The 26,686-nt window shown below is 44.6% G+C and overlaps 1 protein-coding gene across 1 annotated transcript in view; it reads left to right on the top strand.

Moving 5' to 3' along the window:
- The first annotated feature begins 5,527 nt into the window (after positions 1-5,527).
- The window catches only part of LOC145397520 (sodium-coupled monocarboxylate transporter 1-like), a 24,862-nt gene continuing 3,703 nt past the window's right edge, over positions 5,528-26,686 (top strand). Inside the window, exons 1-10 of the mRNA XM_080270591.1 lie at positions 5,528-5,729; positions 12,492-12,625; positions 14,329-14,517; positions 16,564-16,718; positions 18,231-18,371; positions 20,222-20,440; positions 20,741-20,859; positions 23,704-23,858; positions 25,074-25,288; positions 25,691-25,794. Of these exons, the coding sequence (XP_080126717.1) occupies positions 5,528-5,729; positions 12,492-12,625; positions 14,329-14,517; positions 16,564-16,718; positions 18,231-18,371; positions 20,222-20,440; positions 20,741-20,859; positions 23,704-23,858; positions 25,074-25,288; positions 25,691-25,794 (1,633 nt within the window). The remainder of the gene's footprint in view (positions 5,730-12,491; positions 12,626-14,328; positions 14,518-16,563; positions 16,719-18,230; positions 18,372-20,221; positions 20,441-20,740; positions 20,860-23,703; positions 23,859-25,073; positions 25,289-25,690; positions 25,795-26,686) is intronic.

The raw sequence follows: 26,686 nt of genomic DNA, 5'->3' as shown, positions 1-26,686 counted from the left end.
TAATATACACACTTCCCCTATCCCACTCCCCCTCTCCCTTCGCCTCCCCCTCCATATCCCCCGAAAGGAAGATGGGGGGCTTACAGGACGAGGGGAACTTCAGCCTGCAGTCCACTGGGCTCGTTTTCACACCTATACTCCTCTCACTCTACCTTGGCCCAAAATTGCCTTCTCTCCATCTTGAATGCTGAGGTATAACAGTAGATTAAGGCTGGAATATGATGCTAGTCACGAAGAAGTGCCATGGAAAGGATATGGAGCCGTAGTATTGTCTTTTTCTGCCACTGAGCTACGTGAAATACGCTGCAAAAGGATGAAAAATTTGGGGCAAGTTAAAGTGAATGTAGTATAGCGCTTATCCATCCATCCATACATCTATCCATCCATTCATCCATACATCCATCCATCTATCCATCCATCCGCCCATCAGTCCATCCATTCATCCACCTATCCATTCACCCATCCATCCTTCAGCCCATCCATTCATCCATCCATCCATCCATCCATCCATCCATCCATCCATTCATCCATCCATCTATCCATCCAGCCATCCATCCGTCAAATCTATCATATATCTATCTTGATCAGTTTACCTATGTATCTATAACTTATTAAGCCTATTTATGTGTTTATCTAACTGCCCATCTGTATCTATCAAACTAAACATGCATACCTATCTATCTACCAATCTGTCTATCAATCTATCTATCTATCCACCTACCTACCTATTATATTCATTCATGTGATTTTCTTTCTCTCAAAAGCATCCTACTGCACTTTCTTGTTAGTTGTGAAAAGAGATGATGATGATGATGATGATGATGATGATAATAGTTCTCTCACTCATTCACACACACTGCACCTTTCACTTGCCGTATACTTGAAATTAATAATAATTCTTCAATTGTGCGGAAACGTATTACGGATGTGGACCTGTGGCCTTGGACGTTGAGAGGGAGGGAGGGAGGGAGAGAGGGAGGGGGAAGTAGGCGGTGATAATATGGGAGGAGGAAGGTAGGCAGGATGTTGTGAGGGGAGGGGAGGGGAGGAGAAGAGGAGTGGTAGGGGAGAGGAGGGAAGGGGAGGAGGGGGGAGGGAGACTGGAATAGGGGAGGTGGGAGGTGAGGGGGAAGTGATGTGGAGAAAAGAAAGAAGGGAGGGGGCAGGGGGAGAGGGAGGGGTGTAGGAGAAGAGAAGTGGGGTGGTAATATGCAGAAGTGAAGAGGAGGGGAGGGGAGGGGAGGGGAGAAGGTGAGGTAAGAGGAGAAAAAAGAAGGAATGGGAGACGTGAGGGGAGAGGAAGGACAGAAGTGTAGTGCTATGGGGAGAAGGAAGAGGAGGAAGGGGAGGGGAAGAAGGAAGAGGAGGAAGGGGAAGAAGGAAGAGGAGGAAGGGAGGGGAAGAAGGAAGAGGAGGAAGGGGAAGAAGGAAGAGGAGGAAGGGGAAGAAGGAAGAGGAGGAAGGGGAAGAAGGAAGAGGAGGAAGGGGAAGAAGGAAGAGGAGGAAGGGGAAGAAGGAAGAGGAGGAAGGGAGGGAGGGGAAGAAGGAAGAGGAGGAAGGGGAAGAAGGAAGAGGAGGAAGGGAGGGAGGGGAAGAAGGAAGAGAAGGAAGGGGAAGAAGGAAGAGGAGGAAGGGGAAGAAGGAAGAGGAGGAAGGGAAAGAAGGAAGAGGAGGAAGGGGAAGAAGGAAGAGGAGGAAGGGGAAGAAGGAAGAAGAGGAAGGGGAAGAAAGAAGAGGAGGAAAGGAGGGAGGGGAAGAAGGAAGAGGAGGATGGGAGGGAGGGGAAGAAGAAAGAGGAGGAAGGGGAAGAAGGAAGAGGAGGAAGGGGAAGAAGGAAGAGGAGGATGGGAAAGAAGGAAGAGGAGGAAGGGGAAGAAAGAAGAGGAGGAAAGGAGGGAGGGGAAGAAGGAAGAGGAGGAAGGGGAAGAAGGAAGAGGAGGATGGGAAAGAAGGAAGAGGAGGATGGGAAAGAAGGAAGAGGAGGATGGGAAAGAAGGAAGAGGAGGAAGGGGAAGAAGGAAGAGGAGGATGGGAAAGAAGGAAGAGGAGGATGGGAAAGAAGGAAGAGGAGGAAGGGGAAGAAGGAAGAGGAGGATGGGAGGGAGGGGAAGAAGGAAGGGGAACTGAGGTAAAGAGAAGGAGGAAGGAGAGAGGGAGGGGGTTAAGGAGGGAAGGGATGGGAGGGAGAAGAGGAAGAAGGAAGGAAGGAGGGGAAGAGGAGGGAGGAGGGGAAGAAGAAGGGGAAGAGGAAGGAGGGGGAAGGAGGGAAATGAGGGAGAGAAAGACAAAATGGAGAGAAGGAAGCAAGAGAAGAAGGAGAGGAAAGGGGTGAAGGAGGGAGAAAGAAGGAGAGGGGAAGGAATAGAAAAGGAAGAAGTGGAGAGAAGGAGGGGAGGGAGGGAGGGAAGGAAGAAACCAGGCAGAAAGGTAACTGAAAGGAAGAAGGAAGGGAAGATGGCGACAAAGGAAGGAAGGAGAAGGGAGAAAGGAAGAAAAGGAAGACGATGATGCGGAGAAGGAAGGGAGGGAGGAAAAGAAGGGAGAAGATGAAGAGAGAGAGAGAGAGAGAGAGAGAGAGAGAGCCAATCACTCTGAGACAGCACTTAAGAACAGGGAACGTCTTTAAGTCAGTAAGGGCGCGATTCTGACCAGTGAGCTGTCTGCTGGTGGTAGAGGAGGTGAGGCAGGGTGAGGCAGAGAGAGATAGGGTGACGTGCGGTGAGAAACAGTGAAGCAGAGTAAGGCAGCGTGAGGCAGAGTGAGGTAGGGTGAGGCAGAGTGAAGTAAGCAAGGTAGCGTGAGGCAGGGTGAGGTAGAGTGAAGCAGAGAGAGGCGGGGTGAGGCAGAGTGAAGCAGGGTGAGGTAGGGTGAGGTAGAGTGAGGCAAGGTGAGGAAGAGAGACAGAGTAAGGAAGAGTGAAGTACGGTGAGGAAGGAGAGGCAGAGAAAGGGTGAGGCAGGGTGAGGAGAGTGACGTAAAGTGAGGAATGGGAGGTGGAGAGACAGGGTGAGGCAGACTGAGGAAGGGTGAGCCATAGTGAGGCAGGGTGAGGTAGAGTGATGCAGGGAGAGGTAGAGTGAGGTGGAGTGTTGCAGGGAGAGGTAGAGTGTTGCAGGGAGAGGTAGAGTGTTGCAGGGAGAGGTAGAGTGAGGTAGAGTGTTGCAGGGTGAGGCAGAATTAGGCATGGCGAGGAAGGGTAAGGCAGAGAGAGAGAGAGAGAGAGAGAGAGAGAGAGTTGGGTACAGTGCAAGAGGATAAGGCAGGGGGAGGGCAGAATTTGTCGGCATTCAAAGTGAATGTGAAACGGTGTGGGTCAGAGTGAAGCAGGGTGAGGTAGGGTGAGGTAGGGTGAGGTAGGGTGAGGCAGGGTGAGGCAGAGTAAGTTACTAACTGTCAGCATTCAAATTGAGGGTAAAAAAGAGAGGCAGGTGAGGCAGGGTGACGTAAAGTGAGGCAGACATTGTGAACACTTAAAGTGAGCCTGACACAGAGTAAAGCAGGGTGAGGCAGAGTAAGGCAGGGTGAGGCAGGGTGACGTAGAGTGAGGCAGACATTGTGAACACTTAAAGTGAGCATGACACAGAGTAAGACAGGGTGAGGTAGGGTGAGGCAGAGTGAGGCAGGTGAGGCAGAGTGAGGCAGCATTGTGAACACTTAACGTGAGCCTGAAACAGAGTAAGGCAGGGTGAGGTAGGGTGAGGCAGAGTGAGGCAGGTAAGGCAGAGTGAGGCAGGGTGAGGTAGGTGAGGCAAGGTGTTGAAATGTAAACTGAGTTGGAATTAGTCATAGTTAGTCCGAAGAAAAATAGAGAGAGAGAGAGAGAGAGAGAGAGAGAGTAGTGTCAGCATTAGAGAGCAAAGAAAGTCAGAGAGAGGAAGGCTGAGTCAGCATTTTGAGAGGTGTGTCTAGAAGCAGTCGGCACTGAGGAACTTAAAATCACCCTAAGTCAGAACAAGCGAGTCAGCGAGCGTCAGCACTTAGACATGCAAAGAAGGTCAGCATTTAGAAAGAAAGATGGTCAGCATTTAGTCAGATAACTAAAGGAAGTCAGCACCTAAAATGAAGGATAGTCAGCATTTGGTCAGTGGGAGAGGAGGTCAGCATTTAGAAAGAGAGATAGTCAGCATTAAGTTAGACAGAGGCAAAGAAAGTCAGCACCTACAAAGAAAGATAGTCAGACTGCAGGAAGGCGAACTCAGCACTTGTCAGCATTTCGCCAGCATTTAAACAGTGACTAGAATGAAGGATAGTCAGCATTAACCCAGACAGAAGCGAGGAGGTCAGCATTTACAACGAAAGATAGGCTGCAAACGGCTAACTCAGCATTTGGTCAGCATTAAAACAGTGACTAGATCGAACGATAGTCAGCATTAAGTCAGACAGAAGCGAGGAGGTCAGCATTTATAACGAAAGACAGTCAGGTTACAGAAAGACTAACTCAGCATTTGTCAGCATTTCGTCAGCACAGTGAGACAGGATATGAAGTCAGCTGGACGGAAATAACTAAGGACGTGAATCAAGAATTGTCAGCCCGCAAGAATCACAAGAATCAGAGCAGAAATAAAGTGTCAGGAGGAAGAATAAGCAATAAAGATCAGGAAAAAGAATCACAAGAAACATATAAAGTGTCAGCAATAAGAATCAGGAATATGAATCACAAGAATCAGTGAAGAAATAGTGTCAGCAATAAGAATCAGGAATAAGAATCACAAGAATCAGAGAAGAAATAGTGTCAGGAAAAAGAATCACAAGAATCAGAGAATAAATAGTGTCAGGAAAAAGAATCACAAGAATCAGAGAACTAAAGCATCAGGAATAAGAATCAGGAGTAAGAATCGGGAAAAAGAATCACAAGAATCAGGGTAGAACTAACCCGTCAGGAAGAAGAATCAGGAATAAGAATCACAGGAATCAGAGAAGAACTAATGCATCAGGAATAAGAATCAGGAGTAAGAATCAGGAAAAAGAATCACAAGAATCAGGGAAGAAATAAAGTGACAGGAAAGAGAATCAGAAATAAAGTGTGAGGAAAAAGAATCAGCCATAAGATTCAGAAATAAAGTTAAGGAATAAGAATCACAAGACTCTGAGAAGAAATAAACCCTGAAGAGTAAGGTTCAATTTTAAGGTGGTCAGAAAATCAGTTGAGAATCAAAGAGGAATTTATCTGTAGGTGAGAGACTCCGAGAAGAAGAAAAGAAAGAGGAGAAGAGGAAGAAGGAGAAGAGGAAGAGAAGAAGAAGAAGAGGGAAGAGGAGAAGAATCACTGGAGTAAACCTAAGATGGTAAGGCGTCAAGGAATCTAAGTAACAGATCAAAGGAACTGAAAATATTTAAGTATCAAAGAAAAGTTCAAAGAAATCCACAACACACAACCGTCTAACTACCCACCCAAAGTCCCCGTTTCAGCTCTCAGGGGTACAGGACAGACCCGTCAAATTAACCAGCCACGTCCCTATTTCGGGGGCACAACACACAACCGTCGAATTAACCCGCCAAGTCCCTATTTTAGCATTCGAAGGACAGGATGGATGGGGGTCACTTCACACCGGCGGACTCAGCAGTGTTTGGGCTGATGCTTGCTGTGTCGGTGGGGATTGGAGTATATTCAAGCCTTCGAGGAGGAGGCAGCTCAACACAGGAGTATCTGCTTGGAGGGCGAAATATGTCACCCTTACCTGTGGCTATCTCTCTGCTAGGAGGCATCATCTCAGCTATATCGATTTTGGGTAAGTTGGTTGGAGGAGGAGAGACTGGTTAAGCTTACCTATCGTCATCTCTTTGCCTATCATCATCATCTCTCTACCTATCATCCTCTCTCTACCATCATCATAATCTCTCTAGGATACTTAACTTGACCCCCAATTTTCTTAGGTTACGGAAGGTCCCTAACACCTTTTCTTAAGTGATTCATTTTGCTTATGACACCTTGACTGTCCTATTCTGTGTTATATAAATCCTTCAAACATCAACATACTAAAAGGATATTAACCACCTATATCCAAAAACAAATCGCTAAGGAAGAGGTGTTAGGGAGCTTCTTTACCAGTATTTACTCTGCATCATCTGTTCCTCCCCTACTCCAAATTCTATTACGCCCACACCAGCCGACTGAGCCGTTCCCGTAACACAAAAGATAGTTAGTTTCTAGTGAAGCGTTATTTATGGATCACCCCTTGCATCTTAAGAGTTCCTTGGGGTGAAGAACTTACCTATAATCTTGAAAAATTAATAAGCTACTCCTTTCCCATACGCCTAAGGCATGGGGGAACTTGCACACTCAAAAGGGATCCGGTTCCTGAGGTATTCCACATGCTATACCTCAGGAAGAAAGCCTTGGTTCTAATGATGTCCGCAACAAGGAGAGAGCCTATAAAAGGTACTGGAACCAACCCCTGAATCACATCTTTTATACGTTTCTGCCCGGAATCATGCTAAGTCTGTTCTTCACTCTGCTAAAAAAAATAATTTCATCCGTACTAAATGCTCTCAACTCTCCAACTCGAATTCTTCCCGCTCCTTCTGGCACCATGCCAAAAACCTTTCTAACAACTTTACCTCATCATCCTTCCCCCCTCTTTTCTACTCTGATGGTTCTGTAGCTATTTCTTTTACTGATAAAGCAGATCTCTTCGCTCAGACTTTCTCCTCCAATTCCACCTTAGATGATTCCGGTGCTGTTCCTCCATCACTTCCCCCCTCTGACTTCCTCATGGCTGACATTAAAATTTCTTCAGCTCATGTATTTTCTGCCATCACTGGCCTCAGTACTAACAAGGCATATGGGCCTGATGGGGTCCCTCCTGTTGTTCTCAAGAACTGTGCTTCTGTGCTTACACCCTGCCTAGGCAAACTCGGCTTTGTCTAACTTGTACTTTTCCTTCTCGCTGGAAGTTTGCTCTCATTCAGCCAGTCCCAAGGAAGGGTGACCATTCCCAACCCTCTAACTATCGTCCAATTGCTTTAACATCCTGCATCTCAAAAGTTTTCGAGTAAATTCTTAATAGAAAAATTTTAAGGCATCTTTCCTATCACAACCTTCTTTCTGATCGTCAGTACGGGTTCCATCAGGGACGCTACATTGGCGATCTTCTCACCTACCTTTCAGACTCCCTGGTTATCCTCCTTTCGGGACTTTGGCGAAAGCTTTGCCATTGCACTTGACATCTCAAAGGCTTTCGATCGAGTCTGGCATAAATCTTTAATTTCCAAACTGCCTTCTTACGGTTTCTATCCTTCTATCTATCCCTTCATCTATAGCTTCCTTTCTGGTCGTTCTGTAGCCACTGTTGTAGACGGCCATCGTTCTTCTAGATCTATCAACAGTGGTGTTCCTCTGAGCTCTGTCCTATCACCAACTCTCTTCCTTTTATTCATCAGTGACCTTCTAAGCTGTACATCTAACCCTATCCACTCGTACACTGATGACTCTACCCTTCACCTTTCCATTTGGTTCCCACAATGTCCATATCAGCAGTTACTTCAGCAAACAAGGGATGAGGCTATGGCACACCTAATGTCTGACTTGGTTCGTATCTCTGACTGGGGTAAAAATAATCTTGTTGTTTTTAATGCATCAAAGACTCAGTTCTTACACCTATCAACCCAACAAAATCTTCCACAGGTGTACCCACTAATTATTAATAATATTCAGCTTAATCCTGCATCATCCTTGAACATGCTTGGGGTTTCATTCACTCGGGACTTATCTTGGAAAGATCATATTACATCTCTTGTAAAATCTGCTTCCAAGAGATTAGGTGTGCTAAGCCGACTCCGTTCCTTCTTTAACCCTGCACAATTGTTGACTTTATAGACGGGTTTCATCCGCCCCTGTGTGGAGTACAACTCGCATGTGTGGGGAGGTTCCATACATACAGCTCTTCTCAATAGGGTGCAGTCAAAGGCTTTTCATCTCATTAACTCTCCTCCTCTTACTGACTCCTATCAACCTCTGTCTCTTCGCCGCACTGTTGCATCTTTATTTCTTTTCTATCGCTACTTCAATGGTAACTGCTCTTTTGAACTGTCTGCTTGCATAGCACCCGTCTAGCAGCAAACGGCCATCGTTCTTCTCCTAGATCTATCAACAGTGGTGTTCCTCAGGGCTCTGTCCTATCACCAACTCTCTTCCTTTTATTCATCAATGATCTTCTAAGCTGTACATCTAACCCTATCCACTCATACGCTGATGACTCCACCCTTCACCTTTCCATTCGGTTCCCGCAACGCCCATCTCAACAGTTACTTCAACAAACAAGGGATGAGGCTATGGCACACCTAATGTCTGACTTGGCTCGTATCTCTGACTGGGGTAAAAATAATATGGTTGTCTTTAATGCATCTAAGACTCAGTTCTTACACCTTTCAACCCGACAAAATCTTCCACAGGTATACCCACTAATGTTTAATAATATTCAGCTTAATCCTACATCATCCTTGAACATGCTTGGGGTTTCATTTACTCGGGACTTATCTTGGAAAGATCATATTACATCTCTTGTAAAATCTGCTTCCAAGAGATTGGGTGTGCTAAGCTGACTCCACTCTTTCTTTACCCCTGCGCAATTGTTGACTCTATACAGGGGTTTTATCCGCCCCTGTGTGGAGTACAAGATGTGTGGGGAGGCTCCCCTCATACAGCTCTTCTCAATGGGGTGGAGTCAAAGGCTTTTCGTCTCATTAACTCTCCTCCTCTTACTGACTCCCTTCAACCTCTGTCTCTTCGCCGCACTGTTGCATCTTTATCTCTTTTCTATCGCTACTTTAATGGTCACTGCTCCTCTGAACTGTCTGCTTGCATTCCTCCACCTCTACGACGGGCGCGTAGCACCCGTCTGGCAGCAGACTCTCATCCTTTTTCTGTCCAACTCTCTAATGCAAGAATTAACCGTTACTCCCAGTCTTTCATTTATGCAACAGGTCAACTCTGGAACTGTCTCCCTCTGTCTGTATTTCCTGCTGCCTATGATCTCCAGTCTTTCAAACGCAGTGTGTCCAGGCATCTCAAAATGATCGGATCTTGAATTTGGCTCTATATTGTATTTTGTTTTTCTCTTGGAGGGAACTGTTACTGCGGGCTCATGGCCTTTGGTTCCTTCTTCCTCGCATAAAAAAAAAAAAAAAAAAAAACTCGCATCCCTTTACTGTCCAACTCTCTAATGCAAGAGTTAACCGTTACTCCCAGTCCTTAATTTATGCAACAGGTCAACTCTGGAACTGTCTCCCTCTTGTCTGTATTTCCTGCTTCCTATGATCTCCAGTCTTTCAAACGGAGTGTGTCCAGGCATCTCAAAATGATCGGATCTTGAATTTGGCTCTCTCTTGTATTTTGTTTTTCTCTTGGAAGGAACAGTTATTGCGGGCTTGTGGCCTTTGGTTCCTTCTTCCTAGCATAAATAAATATATATATATATATATATATATATATATATATATATATATATATGTATATGGAGCCTCTGTGGTACAGAGGTAGAGTGTGTGTTTCATACACGGGTGAACCAGTGTTCGCGCCCCACCAGGGTAATAAACTTCGTGAGTGTTCACCCGGCCACATACTGTTTTGGCGGACATAAGGGGTGCTGTGGTTGAACCAGTGTCGCTTAGTATAAAGTATGCTTGCACCCAGTCGGCTTGCGCGGGCCGATTACGCTTGGTTCACAGACTACACACATATCCAAAGCCACTACAACATTACAGTTACACTTACAAGCACTTCTCACCCTACATACAGTCTCTACCAGACAGCCTAAGCCTCTTGGTAGAGATACATTGGCTGTATCGTCCCGACTTACGTCGGTATAGGCCGGTCCTGCAGTGAATACTCAAACGGCTGATGATATATATATATATATATATATATATATATATATATATATATATATATATATATATATATATATATACACACACACACCATGTAAGGACCCAGTGCCCTCATGTGGTAGACAGCACCACACCAGGGTCGGGCCAGGTCTTTCCTACGGCGTGGTGCAGGGAAATATGAAGAGATGTGGCTCCTTGGTGGACGCCGCAGATGCTTCACCCACAGCGTCACCATATGTAGGCTTCTCATCAGCGTCCTTCATTTAAAAATGCACAACTGCAGGTGACTTGGTTTTCGAGATAAGACAAGCACGAGATGTGATAAGTGATGATGTGGGAAGACAGGCACAGAATCTTAAATAATATATATATATATGTAACAAATGATAAGGTTTATCTTTATCATGAATTCAATATGCGCAGTTGACCCAAGGCGACCTGAGGTATAACACGCAGAAGTTGTGATTATGTTGAGACAGGGCCACTCTTCCAACCTAGAATATTCAGTGTGTGTGTGTGTGTGTGTGTGTGTGTGTGTGTGTGTGTGTGTGTGTGTGTGTGTGAAGCTGCATGCCACAAACCATCCAGTGTCTGACACCCATCATTATGCACCAACACGAGAAATGGTTGACTTCAAACCTCAAAAATTAAAGGTCGTTTGCCTTTACCACAGGATGGTTGGGGACGCCTATCATCCACTCACTCGATGTAGGGCCACTCTTAGGTAACTCAGAGTGACAAGCCAAGAAATCACTTGCTACGCTGGGTGGTAACCATATAACCAAATTACGGGTGTTCCTTCTGTGGCGATAAAGTGGGCAGTCGGATGTACAACGAAATATGAAGAGATCTTGAATTTGGCTCAGCTCTTTTTTTTTTTTTTTTAATGGAAGGAACAATTTTATGGATTTCTGGCCTTGGGTTCCTTCTTCCTTGCATGAAAAACTGTCCTGCTTTGTAAAATTAGCTAAATAAACATACAACAGAGAAGACCAGGACCCAAAGAGACCCACAGTTGATGACCAACGACCAAACAAGGGACAGGATAAGGAAAGCGAGTTGGAATGTGAGAGGTGTTAATGATGAAGTGAAAGAAAGAAATTGTTCAGGTGCTTGAGGATGCAAAAGACGAAATATGTGGGCAAACTGAGACCAAATGGAGGTAAATGTGTGAGAGTGGGAATATGGATTGTGAAAGTGTGAATGAGTGGGGGTATGAATTGGTCACGTGTGAGTAAAAGTATGGATTGTAAATGTGTGAATGAGTGGGAGTATGGATTGGGGGTATGTGTGAGTGAATGGGAGTATGGATTGTGAACGTGTGAGTGAGTGGGAGTATGGATTGGATGAAGTGAGATCAATCTGAGCTGCAAGGGTTGATAATGAGTTTGGAAGCGAATGTTGGCAACGGAATCTAAAAGTGAATGTGGGTAAGCGTAAAGCAATGGTCTTTGAGAGAAAATAAGTCACAGCATACAGAGTGGACCTGATTGGCGAGGAAAAGGAAAATGTCTCTCTCAGTACTTAGGTGGTGTGATAAGAAAGGATGGGAAATTTGGAGGACGAAGGACAGGAAAGGGTAAAGCAGGGTTGAGAGGTTGCTGGTTCACTGAAAGCTGTGATATGGAATAGGGAAGTGAGCATGGAAGTAAAAAGTCGCTGCATGACAGTGGTGTGATCCCCACTCTAACGTATGGAAGTGAAGCTTGGACCTTGTTGGAAGGACGCAAGTCAAGAGTGAAAGAAGTGGAAATGAATACTTGAGAGGAGCATGTGGAGTCATGTGGTGAGACAGACTGACATAATGAGGAAGTGAAGGAGAGAGGAGCATGTGGAGTTACGTGGAAAGAGAGACTGACAAATGAGAAAAGTAAAGGAGAAAGGAGCATGTGGAGTTGAGTGGAGAGACAGACTGACAAATGAGGACGTGAAGAAGTGTTATAGCACTGATGTGGATGTGACAGAAAGTGTTACGAGAAATATTTTGAGATAGTTTGGCCATGTGGAGAGGATGGAGACTGAGAGACTTGCTTTAAGCGCGTATGTGAGTGAGGTGGAGGGGGACAGAAAGAGAGGGAGACCAAGAAAGAGATGAAGGGATGGAGCGGAGGGACATATTAGAGAGGGGTGTGTGAGTTGGGGGGGAGGGAAGCCAAATGGTAGAGGACAGGGCGACGTGGAGGCGATTTGTTTGTGGCTAACCTTCACGGGATCGAGGCGTCAAGAAAAAGATAGATACCCGGTAAAATAAAAAGCTCATGAAATAGCACACCCAAAGGCGACAGGGTTCTTGCTGTAGGCGTTCCAATTATCAATCAATCCATCTATGTACCTAACTACTTACTTATCTATCACTCTATCTACCAGCCAACCTACTCATCTATCACTCTATCTACCTACCTACTTAACTATCCACGTCTACACATCAATCCATCAGTCTATCTACCTACCTACCTACTAATCTATCAGTCACTCTACCTACCTACTTACCTATCACTCTATCTACCTACCTACCTACTTACCTGTCACTACCTACCTACCTAATTATCTATCCACATCTATCCATCAGTCTATCTCCATTCCCCATCCCTTTTTCATCACCATCTCAAAACTATTACCCAGTCCCTGTTGCTCTGTATAATCTATGTAACTCTGTGTCGCAGGGAATGCCACAGAAGTCTACTACTTCGGCACACAGCTGTCCGTCTCTCTCCTGGGCTGCATCTTGGGGACAATTATAGTTAACAGGATTACTCTGCCTATTCTCTATAACCTGAGGATTACGTCGTTGAATGAGGTGAGGATTATAGATTTTTTTTTTCTTACGTGTCCGACTCTGGGCCTATTTCTTGGGGGCAGTGACCTATTCCAAGACCCAAAAGTCCTCCTACACCTCCACATGTCACCACTTCGGCGCTAACACCCACCGTCCATATTGAATACATGCTAGGGCTGTCTCATACAGGACTGGTGTACTGGTATTAGCGGGGGTATTTCTACGACATGTCGGCGGGTCATCTGGTAGATCAGGAAAGTCTGCTTTTATGAAATTCAACTCCTTAAATTGTTCACTGCCCCAGCCGGGATTCGATCCTGGGTCTATTAGGACTGCAGGCCGCCTCTCTACCGATTCAGCCACCGCCTCTGTCTATCTGTCTGTCTGTCTGTCTACCTAACCGTCTATCTATCTACCTACCTAACAATCTGTCTATATATCTAACTATCTATCTACTGTACCTATCTGTCTGTTTTTTTTTTTTTTTAAATAACAGAACGGAGGAAGGAAAAACAAATGGAGAAAAAAAAATAATGTATGTATCTATGTATGTATGTATGTATGTATCTATCTATCTATCTATGTCTACCTATCTGTCTATCTATTTATCTATCTATCTATCTATGTCTACCTACTGTCTGTCTATCTACCTATCTATCTATCTGTCTTTCTGTCTGTGTGTCTACCTACCTATCTATATCTATACCTGTCTATCTATCAATTTTTCTACCTAAAATAAAGGGACAAAGAAAGTAACCTGAAAAAAAAGGTAAATAGACAGACAGAGACAGACAGACAGACATATTTACACACACACACACACAGCAGAGAGAGAGAAAGAGAGAGAGAGAAAGCGTGTGTGTGTGTGTGTGTGTGTGTGTGTGTGTGTGTGTGTGTGTGTGTGTGTGTGTGTGTGTGTGTGTGTGTGTGTGTGTGTGTGTGTGTGTGTGTGTGTGTGAAGCCTGGGGTGAAAGTTGTTCAAGGTAACGTGTTCCTTTCTATGTTATAATGTATTAATTTTCTCCTGATGTGTGTTGACAGTTACATTAAGTATTTTTCACACTTTTTATTCATGCTAGTGGTTTATGTAAGTGTAAAATAGTATGAGAAAGAGTTTTAAGTATGAAGTAAGCTTAGAATGACGGGTAGGTGGGGTTGGGAGCTGGGGTAGGGGTATGGGGGAGGGCTGGGAGCTGGGGTAGGGGTATGGGGGAGCTGGGAGCTGGGGGAGGGGTATGAGGGGGCTGGGAGCTGGGGGAGGGGTATGGGGGAGGGTTGGGAGCAGGGGTAGGGGTATGGGGGAGGGTTGGGAGCTGGGGGAGGGGTATAGGGGAGGGTTGGGAGCTGGGGGAGAGGTATGGGGGAGGGTTGGGAGCTGGGGGAGAGGTATGGGGGAGGGTTGGGAGCTGGGGGAGGGGTATAGGGGAGGGTTGGGAGCTGGGGGAGAGGTATGGGGGAGGGTTGGGAGCTGGGGGAGAGGTAGGGGGGAGGGTTGGGAGCTGGGGGAGGGGTATAGGGGAGGGTTGGGAGCTGGGGAAGAGGTATGGGTGAGGGTTAGGAGCTGGGGTAGGGGTATGGGGGAGGGTTGGGAGCTGGGGGAGGGGTATAGGGGAGGGTTGGGAGCTGGGGGAGAGGTATGGGGGAGGGTTGGGAGCTGGGGGAGAGGTATGGGGAAGGGTTGGGAGCTGTGTCCATCTATCTATCTATTTTCCTCTCCCTTTCAGTATCTAGAGCTGCGATATAAGAGCATAGCGCTTCGAAAACTAGCCACGACAGGTCAACTACTAACTACAGGTATTTATATGGGAATGTGTCTGTACGCACCTTCCCTCGCCCTCTCCACCGTCACCAATCTATCCACGTTTGCATCTATGGCCATCATGGGCGCCATCTGCACCTTCTATATTACTATTGTGAGTATTTTTAGCATTAGTTCTGTGTATGATGGAAAGTGATGAGGATGGAGAACGAGAGACTAACGAGGAGAGGGGGAGACGGAGGGGAAGGCCGAGGATGAGGTGGAGGGATGGAATGGAGAGGATTGAGAGCGAGAGACTAACGAGGAAAGACCGTGTGAGTGGAGTGCAAGGGGGAGAGGGAGGGGAAGGCCGAGGATGAAGTGGAGGGATGGAGTGGAGAGGATGGAGAGCGAAAGACTAACGAGGAGAGTGTGTGTGTGTGAGGAGGAGGCCGAGGAGGAGGTGGAAGGATGGAGTGGAGAGGTATATGAGAGAGGGGTGTGTGAGCTGGGGGAGGGTAGTGAAATGACGGGGGAAGGGGGGACGTGGAGGCGATTTGTTTGTGGCCACCCCTTACAGGATTGAGGCGTCTGGCAATAGATACATAGATAGACAGCTCCGTAAAGAAAATAAAGGATATTAATAAAAACAGTGTTCCTCATCAGTAAAAGCAAGTAAATATAACACCAATATTTTTTTTAGATAAACAAATGAAAAAAAAATAAATAAAACTGAAAAAATGACAAGAAAATAATCGTCCCTTAACACTTGACAACAAGCAAATTATTGTCCATTTGCCGTAACACCTGAGAACAAGAAAATTATTGTCCACTTACCTTAACACCTGACAAGAAAATTATCCTCCATTTATCTTAACACCTGACAAGAAAATTAAAATGTTATGGGATTTTTCATTGACATAAAAAATCTGTTTATCTATCGCCTGACGCCTTAATCCCGTAAGGGGTGGCCACAAACAAATCGCCTCCACGTCGCCCTGTCCCCTGCCATTGCGCTGCCCTCCCCCCAACACCCACCTCCTCTCAAAAACATATATATATATATATATATATATATATATATTTACAAAGGCAGGTAATTCCCAGTGACCTCGACTGACCTATTAATTGGGTCTAAATATGGCTGATGGATTTTAATATTAGAAAAGGCAAAATCCTAAAAATTGGAGGTAGAAATGAAAAAAAAAAAAAAGAAAAATGAAAAAAAAAAAATTGCACCATGAATGACCCTCGATTTTAACCACGAACAGAAAATGAGGAAATGAAACATGGCCTGAAACCAAATGAGGAAATAAATGAGGAAAAAAATGAGGAAATGAATGAGGAAATAAATGAGAAAATAAATGAGGAAATAGATGAGGAAATAAATGAGAAAATAAATGAGGAAATAAATGAGGAAATAAGGGAAAAAATGAGGAAATAAGGAAATGAGGAAATAAATGAGGAAATAAATGAGGAAATAAGGGAAAAAATGAGGAAATAAGGAAATGAGGAAGTAAATGAGGAAATGAGGAAGCAGATGGGGAAATAAATGAGGAAATAAATGAGGAAATAAATGAGGAAATAAATGAGGAAATAAGCTAAGGAAATAAAAAAATTACCTGGAACTAATTAAACAGTGATTGAAAGTTGTTAAGAAAGCCAGTGAATTAATCAGATTGGCTCTACACCTTTTCCATAGCACTTCTTCGTGACTAGCATCATAATTCTTATCTCTTGCTCTATAGTTTACAGTTCAAGATGGAAAGACGACAGTTATAGGAAAAGCTGACAGCTCTACACCACCTTCCACAGCACTTCTTCGTGACTAGCATCATATTCTAGTTTTAATCCCTATACTTCATAATTCGAGGTGGAAAGATGTCAATTTTAGGCCAAGTTATAGTGAACTGATTACAGAACCACCGCACTTTGAGTATAAAGTGCATCTCTGGTCACTTTATTACAGAGAGAGAGAGAGAGACCCATTCCTGCTTTTCATACACTAACAAGCGTTCATCTCCACTTTAAGTTATTCTCTCCTTATCAAGAGTAGGATTTATATGTGTAGTTATTCTTTCCTTAAATGTGTAGCTATTGATGTTACGGGTCTACTACTACTACTACTACTGCTATTATAACACCACCATCACCACCACCTCTTACTATTACTACTCTTACTGTTACCACCACCACTACTACTACTACTCTTCTCCCTCAGGGTGGAGTGAAGGCAGTGGTGTACACAGATGTACTACAAACACTACTGATGTTTGGTGGAGTACTGGCCGTGGTGATACTGTGCTGCATAGACCTGGGTGGCGTGGCCGAGGTGTGGCACAGAGCAGAACAGGGACAAAGACTGGAATTTTTCAAGTACGTACATGCATATATACATACATACATACGCATACGTACATACATACACATATGTACATACATACACATACGTACATACATACACATACGTACATACATACACATACGTTCATACATACATACATGCACACATATTTATACACATACACATATACACACCTGCCTGCCTACCTATCTGACCTTCTGACCTATATACCTACATACCGTGCATACATTTACACACATACACATATCCGTAACCACGCATCTACCTACCTATCTACCTGTCTACCTACCTACACACACACACACACACACACACACACACACACACACACACACACACACACACACCTGAGGCACGAGTGGAAGCATAATGCCTGACCAGCAAGTACGTGACGTCAAACTTATTTTCACACCATACTTAAAAACGCCATTTGTGTTGATATTACGAAGACCTGGTGGTAGGTGGTCCATCATCCACTCACTTGATGGAGCGCTGCCTACATTTTCCTTGACCTTTATCATTCTATTTCTGCGTCTCCCCTCCTCTCTTCCTGTCCTTCCCTTTCCTTCCTGTCACTTTTTATCACTCTTATTTCCACCTCAGGCGGCTCTACACTGAGTGACAAGTCTAATGGTTTCCCCTAACCCATGAAGCCACTTACAACGCTGGGTGGTAACCATATAACCAGATAGGGTGAAATGAGCCTGCTATGGTGCCCATGTTACCTGAGGGAGAGACGCATATGTGGTGTTCATCCGGGAACCAAATATCTACACTTTTCCCCGCGCCTGTCTGTCGCGAGACGTCAACAGCAAGGAATTTCAGACCACGGCACTGGATAGCCATGCAGGGACGGCTGTTTGCCTGCGGTTGATGGGTGTGCTCGGACAGACTGACTGGCGCTGAAGAAGTAGAAGATGAAGAAGAAGAAAAAGAAGAACAACAACTACTACCACTATTATTACCACTACTACTTCTACTACTACTACTATTATTACTACTACTACCACAACTATTACTACTACTACTACTACTACTGCTACTACTACTATGAAAGTTATTAATGTAGCTATTCTGGACTTCCCTATCGCCCAAATCTCGCAACTACTCAATAGATCCTCTTTCTGCCCTGTTGACATTCCATAAAAAAGATAAATTTTGTCAGGTCAGCCTCTGGTTCCCTTTTACCTGGATACGAAAAAAAATAAAGAGAATGTATAATGTGGTCTGGGTGTACTATAAAACTGATTGTACGTTTTGTGAATAACTCTGTGTATTTTGTACCTCTGTCTGTATGGTCTATATATCTGTGTAACTATGTGGGTGAAATCTATTGTGTATATCTACTCTTGGTCTGTGTGATCTATGCAACCACACTCTGTATCCCTTGCTCCTCTAAGTGTGATCTGCGTAACTCTATATCTGTAAGATCTACGTATCACCACGCCTACTGTGTATATCACCCAGGGACCTCTATGTCTGTACGATCTATGTAACCACCACCCTCCCTCTCCCCTGAGCAGCATGGACCCGAGCCCGTACGTTCGCCACACGTTCAGCTCCACGTTCGTCTTCGGCATTTTCCTCATCATCTCAGCCATCGGACTCAACCAATCCACCCACCAGCGCTTCGCCTCCGTCAGCACCTTCGCTGTATCCTCAAGGTAGGCAGACAGGTAGATGACTGAGTCCGTTACCTGAGGACTACTAAGTTTTTTTTAGTAAGCCTTCACATGTCACCACTTGTCCATTAATATCAATACCTACTACTACTTCGCCCTCGTCGGTATCTTCACTATATCGTCAAGGTAATTAGACAGGTAGATGATTGAGTCCGTTACCTAAGGACCACTAGTTTCTTTTTTTTAATGAGCCTTCACATGTCACCACTTGTCCACTAATATCAATACCTACTACTACTTCGCCTTTGTCGGTATCTTCACTATATCGTCAAGGTAGGCAGACAGGTAGATGATTGAGTCCGTTACCTGAGGACCACTAGGTTTTTTTTAATAAGCCTTCACATATCACCACTTGTTCACTAATATTAATACCTACTACTACTTCACCTTCGTCAGTACCTTCACTATATTGTAAAAACTTGGGAGATTATTAAGTATTTTACATGTTCGTTCCTCTCCTACGTCCCCCACACCTTCACATGTCACCATTTCGGCGCTCATACCTACCGCCTATTAATATCCACAAGAGATTTTCCACTTTTAGCACGCTACCTCATCAAAATAGGTAGATAATTTTCCCTGCAAGTTTCCTGAGTCTCACACCTTCGCATGCCCCCACGTGGGTACAAATATATACCAGAGATGTTTCCCTATGTAACTTCCGTGCCTCGTTACTGTAAGCAATTTCGATTTTCATTCAGTGCAGAGTTACCTAAAGGCAGCACTACATTGGGTGAGTGGATGGTGGGCGCCCTCACCTACCAAAGAAAATGACCCCAGTCCTTCCTGACATACATGCCCTTCCTTAAAGCCAACTCCTCTCTCTCTCTCTCTCTCTCTCTCTCTCTCTCTCTCTCTCACATACCCTCCTTCAAAGACACCTCTCTCTCTCTCTCTCTCTCTCTCTCTCCAGGGCCTCACCACCACACCAACTCTCCCAATCCAAAAATAATTGTCTTTTCTTCCCTTAACCATGCGAATATTATTGAAAAAGCTGTTATTATTATTATTATTTTTTGTTACGCCTCTCCACGCCTCACTGTTTCAATATTAGTGATCAGAATGGAGGAGTTAACATTTTTTTTAATATATCGGACACAAACTTGACATTCTGAAACACCTGAGAAATATTTTTGATGATGGTGCTGGTGGTGGTGGTGATGATGATGATGATGATGATGATGGTGGTGGTGGTGGTGGTGGTGGTAATGGCGGTGGTGGTGGTGGTGGGGGTGGTTGGGATGATGATGATGATGATGATGATGATGATGATGATGATGATGATGATGATGATGATAATGATGATGATGGATGAGGGAAGTGGTGGTGGCGTGGTTGGGATGATGATGATGATGATGATGGAGGTGGTGGTGGTTGGGAAGGTGATGATGATGATGACGATGATGACTGTAGTTAAGATGATGATGATAATTGCGGTTAAGATAATGATAACAGTGAAGATGATGATGATGATGATGAACAATGCCGTCTAAAACAGGGTGGTGGAGAGAGACAAACCCTATACCCCTATAGAAAGAGGGTGGACTGCAGGAGAAGGGAAAATAATAAGCCTGCAGTCCACTGGGTTCACGTTTTAAATGAACCTAGAACCACAATATTAAAATTAAGAAAGCTGTTATATTACTCTCTCTCTCTCTCTCTCTCTCTCTCTCTCTCTCTCTCTCTCACACACACACACACACACACACACACACACACACACACTTTATTTTTAATCTTGCGTGTTCTTTTTACTTCGGTATACAAGCACTCTCTCTCTCTCTCTTTCTCTCTCTCTCTCTCTCTCTCACCACCCCCTTCTCTGCCCTCAGACTGGCGTGGTTCTTCCTGTTCGGTCTGTGGGTCTTATGGATTCTCTTCTACTTCTCCGGTCTGGTGGCCTACGCGGTCTACCAAGATTGCGACCCACTAGAGGCGGGCTACACGACCAAGGCAGACCAAATCATGCCTTACCTGGTCACTAATAAGCTCGGTCATTTACCTGGTCTGTCCGGTCTTTTCGTAGCAGCTGTGTATGGCGGTGTTTTAAGGTGAGATATGTTTTTTTTATGTGTTTGGTCTCCTGTCTATATATTTGGCAGTTTATCTATGTGTTTCTTTCTGTCTGTCTGTCTGTCTCTCTCTCTCTCTCTCTCTCTCTCTCTCTCGAAATAATATTGTTCTGTTAGCTCACTCTTCTAGCTTTATACTCTCTCTCTCTCTCTCTCCAGCACCCACTCAAAATTCTCCCACCCTCTTCCCCCTCGACACCCCTTTCATGCTCTCTCCCCCCCTCTCTCTAATCCCCCCTCCTTCTCTCTCGCTATCTCTAATCTCTCTCTCTCACACAGCTCGCTCTCCTCGTCGGGCAACTCAGCGGCGTGTCTCATCTGGGAGGACTTTCTGAAGCACAGACCCTATTTCGCCAAACTCTCCGACCGCGGCGCCACGACCGTCATCAAGCTGCTCTGTGGGTTGCTATCCTTGTCTTATCCTGCCCTAACCACCTGCTATCCTTGTCTTATCCACCTGCTATCCTTCTCTTATTAATTCTCCAGCACCTGCTATCCTTGTCTTATCCACCTGCTATCCTTGTCTTATTAATCCTCCACCATCTGCTATCCTTGTCTTATCCACATGTTATCCTTGTCTTATTACTCTCCTATCACCTGCTATCCTTGTCTTATTAACCTTTCACCACCTGTAATCCTTGTCTTATCCACTTACTATCCTTGTCTTATTAATCTTCCACCACCTGCTATCCTTGTCTTATCCTGCCCTAACCACCTGCTATCCTTGCCTTTACCTGCCCTAACCACCTGCTATCCTTGCCTTTACCTGCCCTAACCACCTGCTATCCTTGTCTTATCCTGCCCCTCCACCTGCTATCCTTATCTTATTAGGGCTCATACTCTCGTTGGTTAAGCTCCCTAACACTTCTTCCTTAGCTACGTTATTTATGAAGAGTATAGCAGTATTACAAAGCTTTAAGTAACTCAGAAAAGGACAGCAAGGTGAAATAAACAAAATAAATCGCTTGGGAAGAGGTGTTAGGAGCTTCATTAATCCACGAGAACATCCACCCAAGTTTGTAGCCACACTTAAAATAAACCGCTCAGGAAGAGGTGTTGGGGAGCTTCATTAATCCACGAGAGCACCCACCCAGGTTTGCAGCCACACTTAAAATAAATCACCTAGGAAGAAGTGTTAAGGAGCTTCATAAATCCACGAGAACATCCACCCAAGTTTGTAGCCACACTTAAAATAAACTGCCTACGAGGAGGTGTTAGTGAGCTTCTTAAATCCACCCAAGTTTGTGGCCACACTTAAAATAAATCGCTTAGGAAGAGGTGTTGGGGAGCTTCAATAAGCCACGAGAAAATCCACCCAACTTTGTAGCCACACTTAAAATAAATCGCTTGGGTAGGGAGAGAGAGAGAGAGAGAGAGAGAGAGAGAGAGAGAGAGAGAGAGAGAGAGAGAGAGAGAGAGATTCTTAAATCCACGAGAAAATCCACCCAAGTTTGTAGCCACACTTAAAATAAATCGCCTAGGAAGAGGTGCTAGGAAGCCTTCGTTAGCTGACCTCTTTAATATGGCCTAAAGCTGCCCTATCCCCATCCCTACTACCACCTTGTAGCAACAGATTAAAACTAGTATACGGCGCTAGTCACGAAGAAGTGCTTTGGGAAGGACGTAGAGCCATAGTGTTATTCTGCCACTGAGCTACGTGAAATAAGCTGCAAAAGGACGAAAATCTGGACCAACTGAAGGTGAACAGACTACACATGACATTACTACAAAAAATAATGCTACAAATATTAAGTCGCAAAGTGGAATGCAACACGGTAATATTATAATGATATCTTAGGAGCATCTCTGTTTTCTATACTCCCTTTACTCCAACTTGGCCTAAAATTGCCATCTATCCACCTTAAATGCTGAGTTGTGGCAGTAGATTAACACTATAATATGATGCTAATCACGAAGAAGTGCTATGGGAGGGATGCATAGCCGTATTAATATCTTTTTCTGCCACCGAGCTACGTGAAGTGAGCTGCAAAAGGATGAAAATCTGGGCCAAGTTACGGTGAAAGGAGTATTGTTATGGTTAGCCTGCATCCCACATTGTGTAGTGCAGTCAGCAAAATATGGATCGACTAAAAATATTCGTTAAGAAATAGGGACTTTGCACTCCAATTTGCGGTTTAGTGTCTGTGTCAATCCACCCAATCACAACTCAGCATACAGGTTAGGGGCGTGGCTCAGTTTTACCAAGCTAGAATAGACGGACTGTTGGAGAAAATGCCTCTTCTACTTCTCACTTTCCTCTGCTGGCTAATATTCCTAAGCTGTGAGAGGCTTGGTATGTTTCTCAGGCCATAGATGATTCTCTCTATGATGCGTCAGGGAGGAAAGTGACGGACATGCCTTAAGTGTGCTATAGATGCATTGAATAGCAGACCAACATTTCATTCTGACAGTTTTAGGTTTTCCTCATTACAATTTAGCTTTTTTTTTTTTTTTTTTTTTATATAATTTTTAGGTACTAGTCAAAAAAAAAAAGTATTGATAATTTTGTATCATGAAGTAATTTTTGTGTTATTCTTGTTATTGCCAGATTCTCTCTCTCTCTCTCTCTCTCTCTCTCTCTCTCTCTCCCTCCCTCTCTCTCATCCAACCCATTTTCAATCAGCCCAAAACCCCTCCTCCTCCTCTCTCTCTACCCCCTATCCTCCCACTCTCTTCAATTTCTCTCTCAACTTTCCCCTCTCTCTCCCTTTCCTTAGTTTCTCTCAACCCCCCCCTCTCTCACTTTAATTCATTTCTTTCTCAATCTCCCCCTCTCACTCTTTAATTTCTCTTTCAACCTCCTCTTCTCTCACTCTCTTTAACCCCTCTCTCCTCCTCCCCTCTCTCATGTCCTTCCACCCCCATCCTCTGTCACTCCACTCAACTCCTCGCTCTCCCTCTCTATAACCCCTCTCCCAACCCCACTCTCACTCTGTAATCTCTCCCAACCTTCCCTCTCTCAATCTATCCACTGTCCTCACACACTCTCCCTCTCTTTACTTTGTCTCTCAGCCCCACACTCTCTCATTCCCTTTACTTTCTCTCCCAACCCCACTCTCTCACTCTAACCTCTCTCTCAACCCCACTCTCACTCTGTGCTCTCTTTCAGCCTCTCGTCTCTAACCCCATCCTCTATCCTCCCATTCTCACCCTCTGTATCCCCTCTCAACCCTGCTCTCTCACTCTCCACCCTCTCTCCCAGCCCCTCTCTCTCACTCAAGCCTCTCTCACTTTCTCTACAGCGTCTCTCACAGGCGTAGTTGCGGTCTGCCTCGGCCTACTTGTGGGAAACCTAGGGAACATCTTTCACGTAATTAATCTCATCGTCAGCGCCATTTCCGGACCACTCGCTGGCGTCTTCATGGCTGGCATCTTAATTCCCTGGGCAAATGCTAAGGTGGGCGCAGGTGTACTGTTTTGCTCTTTTACATCCGCGCCTGTGGAGGGAGAGCGTGTCTGTGTGTGTGTGGTTTGCTTTGATGGGTGGTTGCTGCTGTGTGTGTGTGTGTGTGTGTGTGTGTGTGTGTGTGTGTGTGTGTGTGTGTGTGTGTGTGTCTCTCTCTCTCTGTTTCTGTCTATCTGTCTCTTTATGTGTGTGTGTGTGTGTGTGTGTGTGTGTGTGTGTGTGTGTGTGTGTGTGTGTGTGTGTGTGTGTGTGTGTGTGGTTTAACAAAATAACTCCAACAGATCTGAGTCGATTTGGACCAATCTTGGTGGAAAGGTTGAAGGTCAGCCAAGAAGTCTAGCTATCCTTTTTATGAATAATAGATTTTATTTGGAGAACAGTCAGGGTCACAGGGGAAGATTAAAGGTGTAGATCAGAGGTCAAGGTCAAAGCAAGCAACTCTGACCTTGACCTAATCATGGTGGAAGGGTTGATGGTCAGGCAAACAGGGATTAAATTTTGCGAATAATTAAGCCAAGAGTAAGGTCACACAGCATGGTCACTGATCCGTGTGTCTGTGTGCAAAATAGCTACAACAATTTTCATCTGATTTTGACCTAACTTGGTGGGCGAGTTGAGGATCACTTAGGGGGCTGACTTATTGATTTTGAGAATACCAGGTCAAAGGTCAAGGCCACAGGGAAGGTCAACATAAATAATTTTGATCCAATGTTGACCAGGCATTATGGAAGGGATCAGCGTAAAGGAAGATAAAGAGAATCGACTATCAGAGCATTTCCAGCCTTTGGTTCCTTCTTCTTTGCATGAAAAACTCAAAGATCAAGGTCACAGAAAAAGGTCAAAGATTAAAGTTCACTAGGTATGGTCAACTAAAAAGCTACTGACCTGAGTGACTGAAGTAATTATATTTTAAGCGTCTAAGTCACTGCGGCACTTGGACCCGTTGGTGTGTGTGGGTTATTATGAGATGGAGGGATGGGGTGGAGAGGTATATGAGAGAGGGGGGGGGTGAGTTGGGAGCAGGGCAGTGAAATGGCGGGGGACAGGGCGACTTGGAGGCGATTTGTTTGTGGCCACCCCAAACGGGATTGAGGATTATTATTATTATTATTATTATTATTATTATTATTATGATTGTTGTTGTTCTTACTACTACTACTACTATTATCATTATTATTATTATTATTACTATTACTTCCTCCGCAGGGCTCTTTCCTTGGCTTCCTATGCTCATTCGTTTTCCTGTTGACCCTCGTGATCGGCAAATTCATAAGAGGGGGCGGATCCCCCCCTATGCTGCCCCTTTCCACGGCTGGATGTGCCCCCAACGCCACCACCACGCCCGTCAACGATACCGCTCTCTTCGGCAATTCAAGTTTGCACGCTACGACGGAAATGGTGTTGAGTGCAGAGGATGAAGAGTGAGTAGGTGTGTGTGTGTGTGTGTGTGTGTGTGTGTGTGTGTGTGTGTGTGTGTGTGTGTGTGTGTGTGTGTGAAATGGTGGAGTTGAGTTCAGAGGATGAGGAGTGAGTAGGGGAGAGTGGTGTGTGTGTGTGTGTGTGTGTGTGTGTGTGTGTGTAAGTGGGTGCACAAGAGATGTAGTGGTATTAGAGGCAGACTGAGTTAATGCTGATTTCGTGTGTGTGCGGTGTGTCGGGGAGAGAATGTAGAGAGTGATGTATTTACTCTAGGTCCTGAGAGAGAGAGAGAGAGAGAGAGAGAGAGAGAGAGTGTGTGTGTGTGTGTGTGTGTGTGTGTGTGTGTGTGTGTGTGTGTGTGTGTACGCCACCCAACTGTATCACATCCCTCTCTCCCTCAACAGGCCAGGTACACAGAACACCTTCTACGACATCACCTACTGTTATACGGGATCCATAGGTATGCTGTCCACTATGGTTGTATCGGCGATTTCCTCTGCATTTACCGGTGAGTGGGATGAGTGGGGATTACATAGAAGAGGGGATTAGATGGACAGAAGAGGGGATTAAGTAGATACAAGGGGATTAAGTTGATAGACAGATTTATGGACTGAGAGATAGACAGAGATATGGACGCAATTACCTATGTTTTTATCGGTGAGTGGGATTAGTGGGGATTACATAGAAGAGGGGATTAGATAGATAGAGGGGAGGATTAAGTAGATAGATGGGGATTAAGTTGATAGATTGATGGATAGATGGTAAGAGATATAGAGAGCGATTTCCTCTACTTTCATTGATGAGTGGCGTGAGAGGCGATTAAGTACATAGAAGAGGGATTAAATAGACAGAAAAGGGATTAGATAGATAGAAGAGGGGATTAGATATATATGAGGGATTAGATAGATAAAAGGATTAAATATATAGAAGGGGGATTAGATAGATAGAAGAGGGATTAAACAGATAGACGAGGGATTAGATAGATAGAAGATTAAATAGATGGCAGAGGGGATTAGATAGATAGAAGATGGATTCAACATAGAAGAGAGGATTAGATAAATAGCTGGGATTAAACAGACAGAAGAGAGGATTAAATTGATAGAACAGGGATTAAATAGACAGAATAGTTGATGAGTGAATGGACTGATAGATAGATATAAAGATAGATACAGATATAGGCAGAAAATTAAACGGAAGGATATTTACCATGTCTATATAAATCTATACAATATATCTGTCTTCTCTATCTATTGATCTATCTATTTATCTATCTGTCTGTCTATCAAGCAATAAGTATATATCTATCAATCCATCTGTCTGTCTGTCTGCCTCTGTCTATCAAGCTACAAGTATCTATCTATCTATCTAGAGATGCATAATTATCTATCTATCTATCAAGA

This window comes from Coenobita brevimanus, chromosome 41 (assembly GCF_032717465.1).
Source record: "Coenobita brevimanus isolate Jiangsu-jjx chromosome 41, ASM3271746v2, whole genome shotgun sequence".
Classification (NCBI taxonomy): domain Eukaryota; kingdom Metazoa; phylum Arthropoda; class Malacostraca; order Decapoda; family Coenobitidae; genus Coenobita; species Coenobita brevimanus.
Note: the sequence above shows the minus strand (reverse complement) of the source record. Positions and strands in the feature narration are given on the sequence as shown.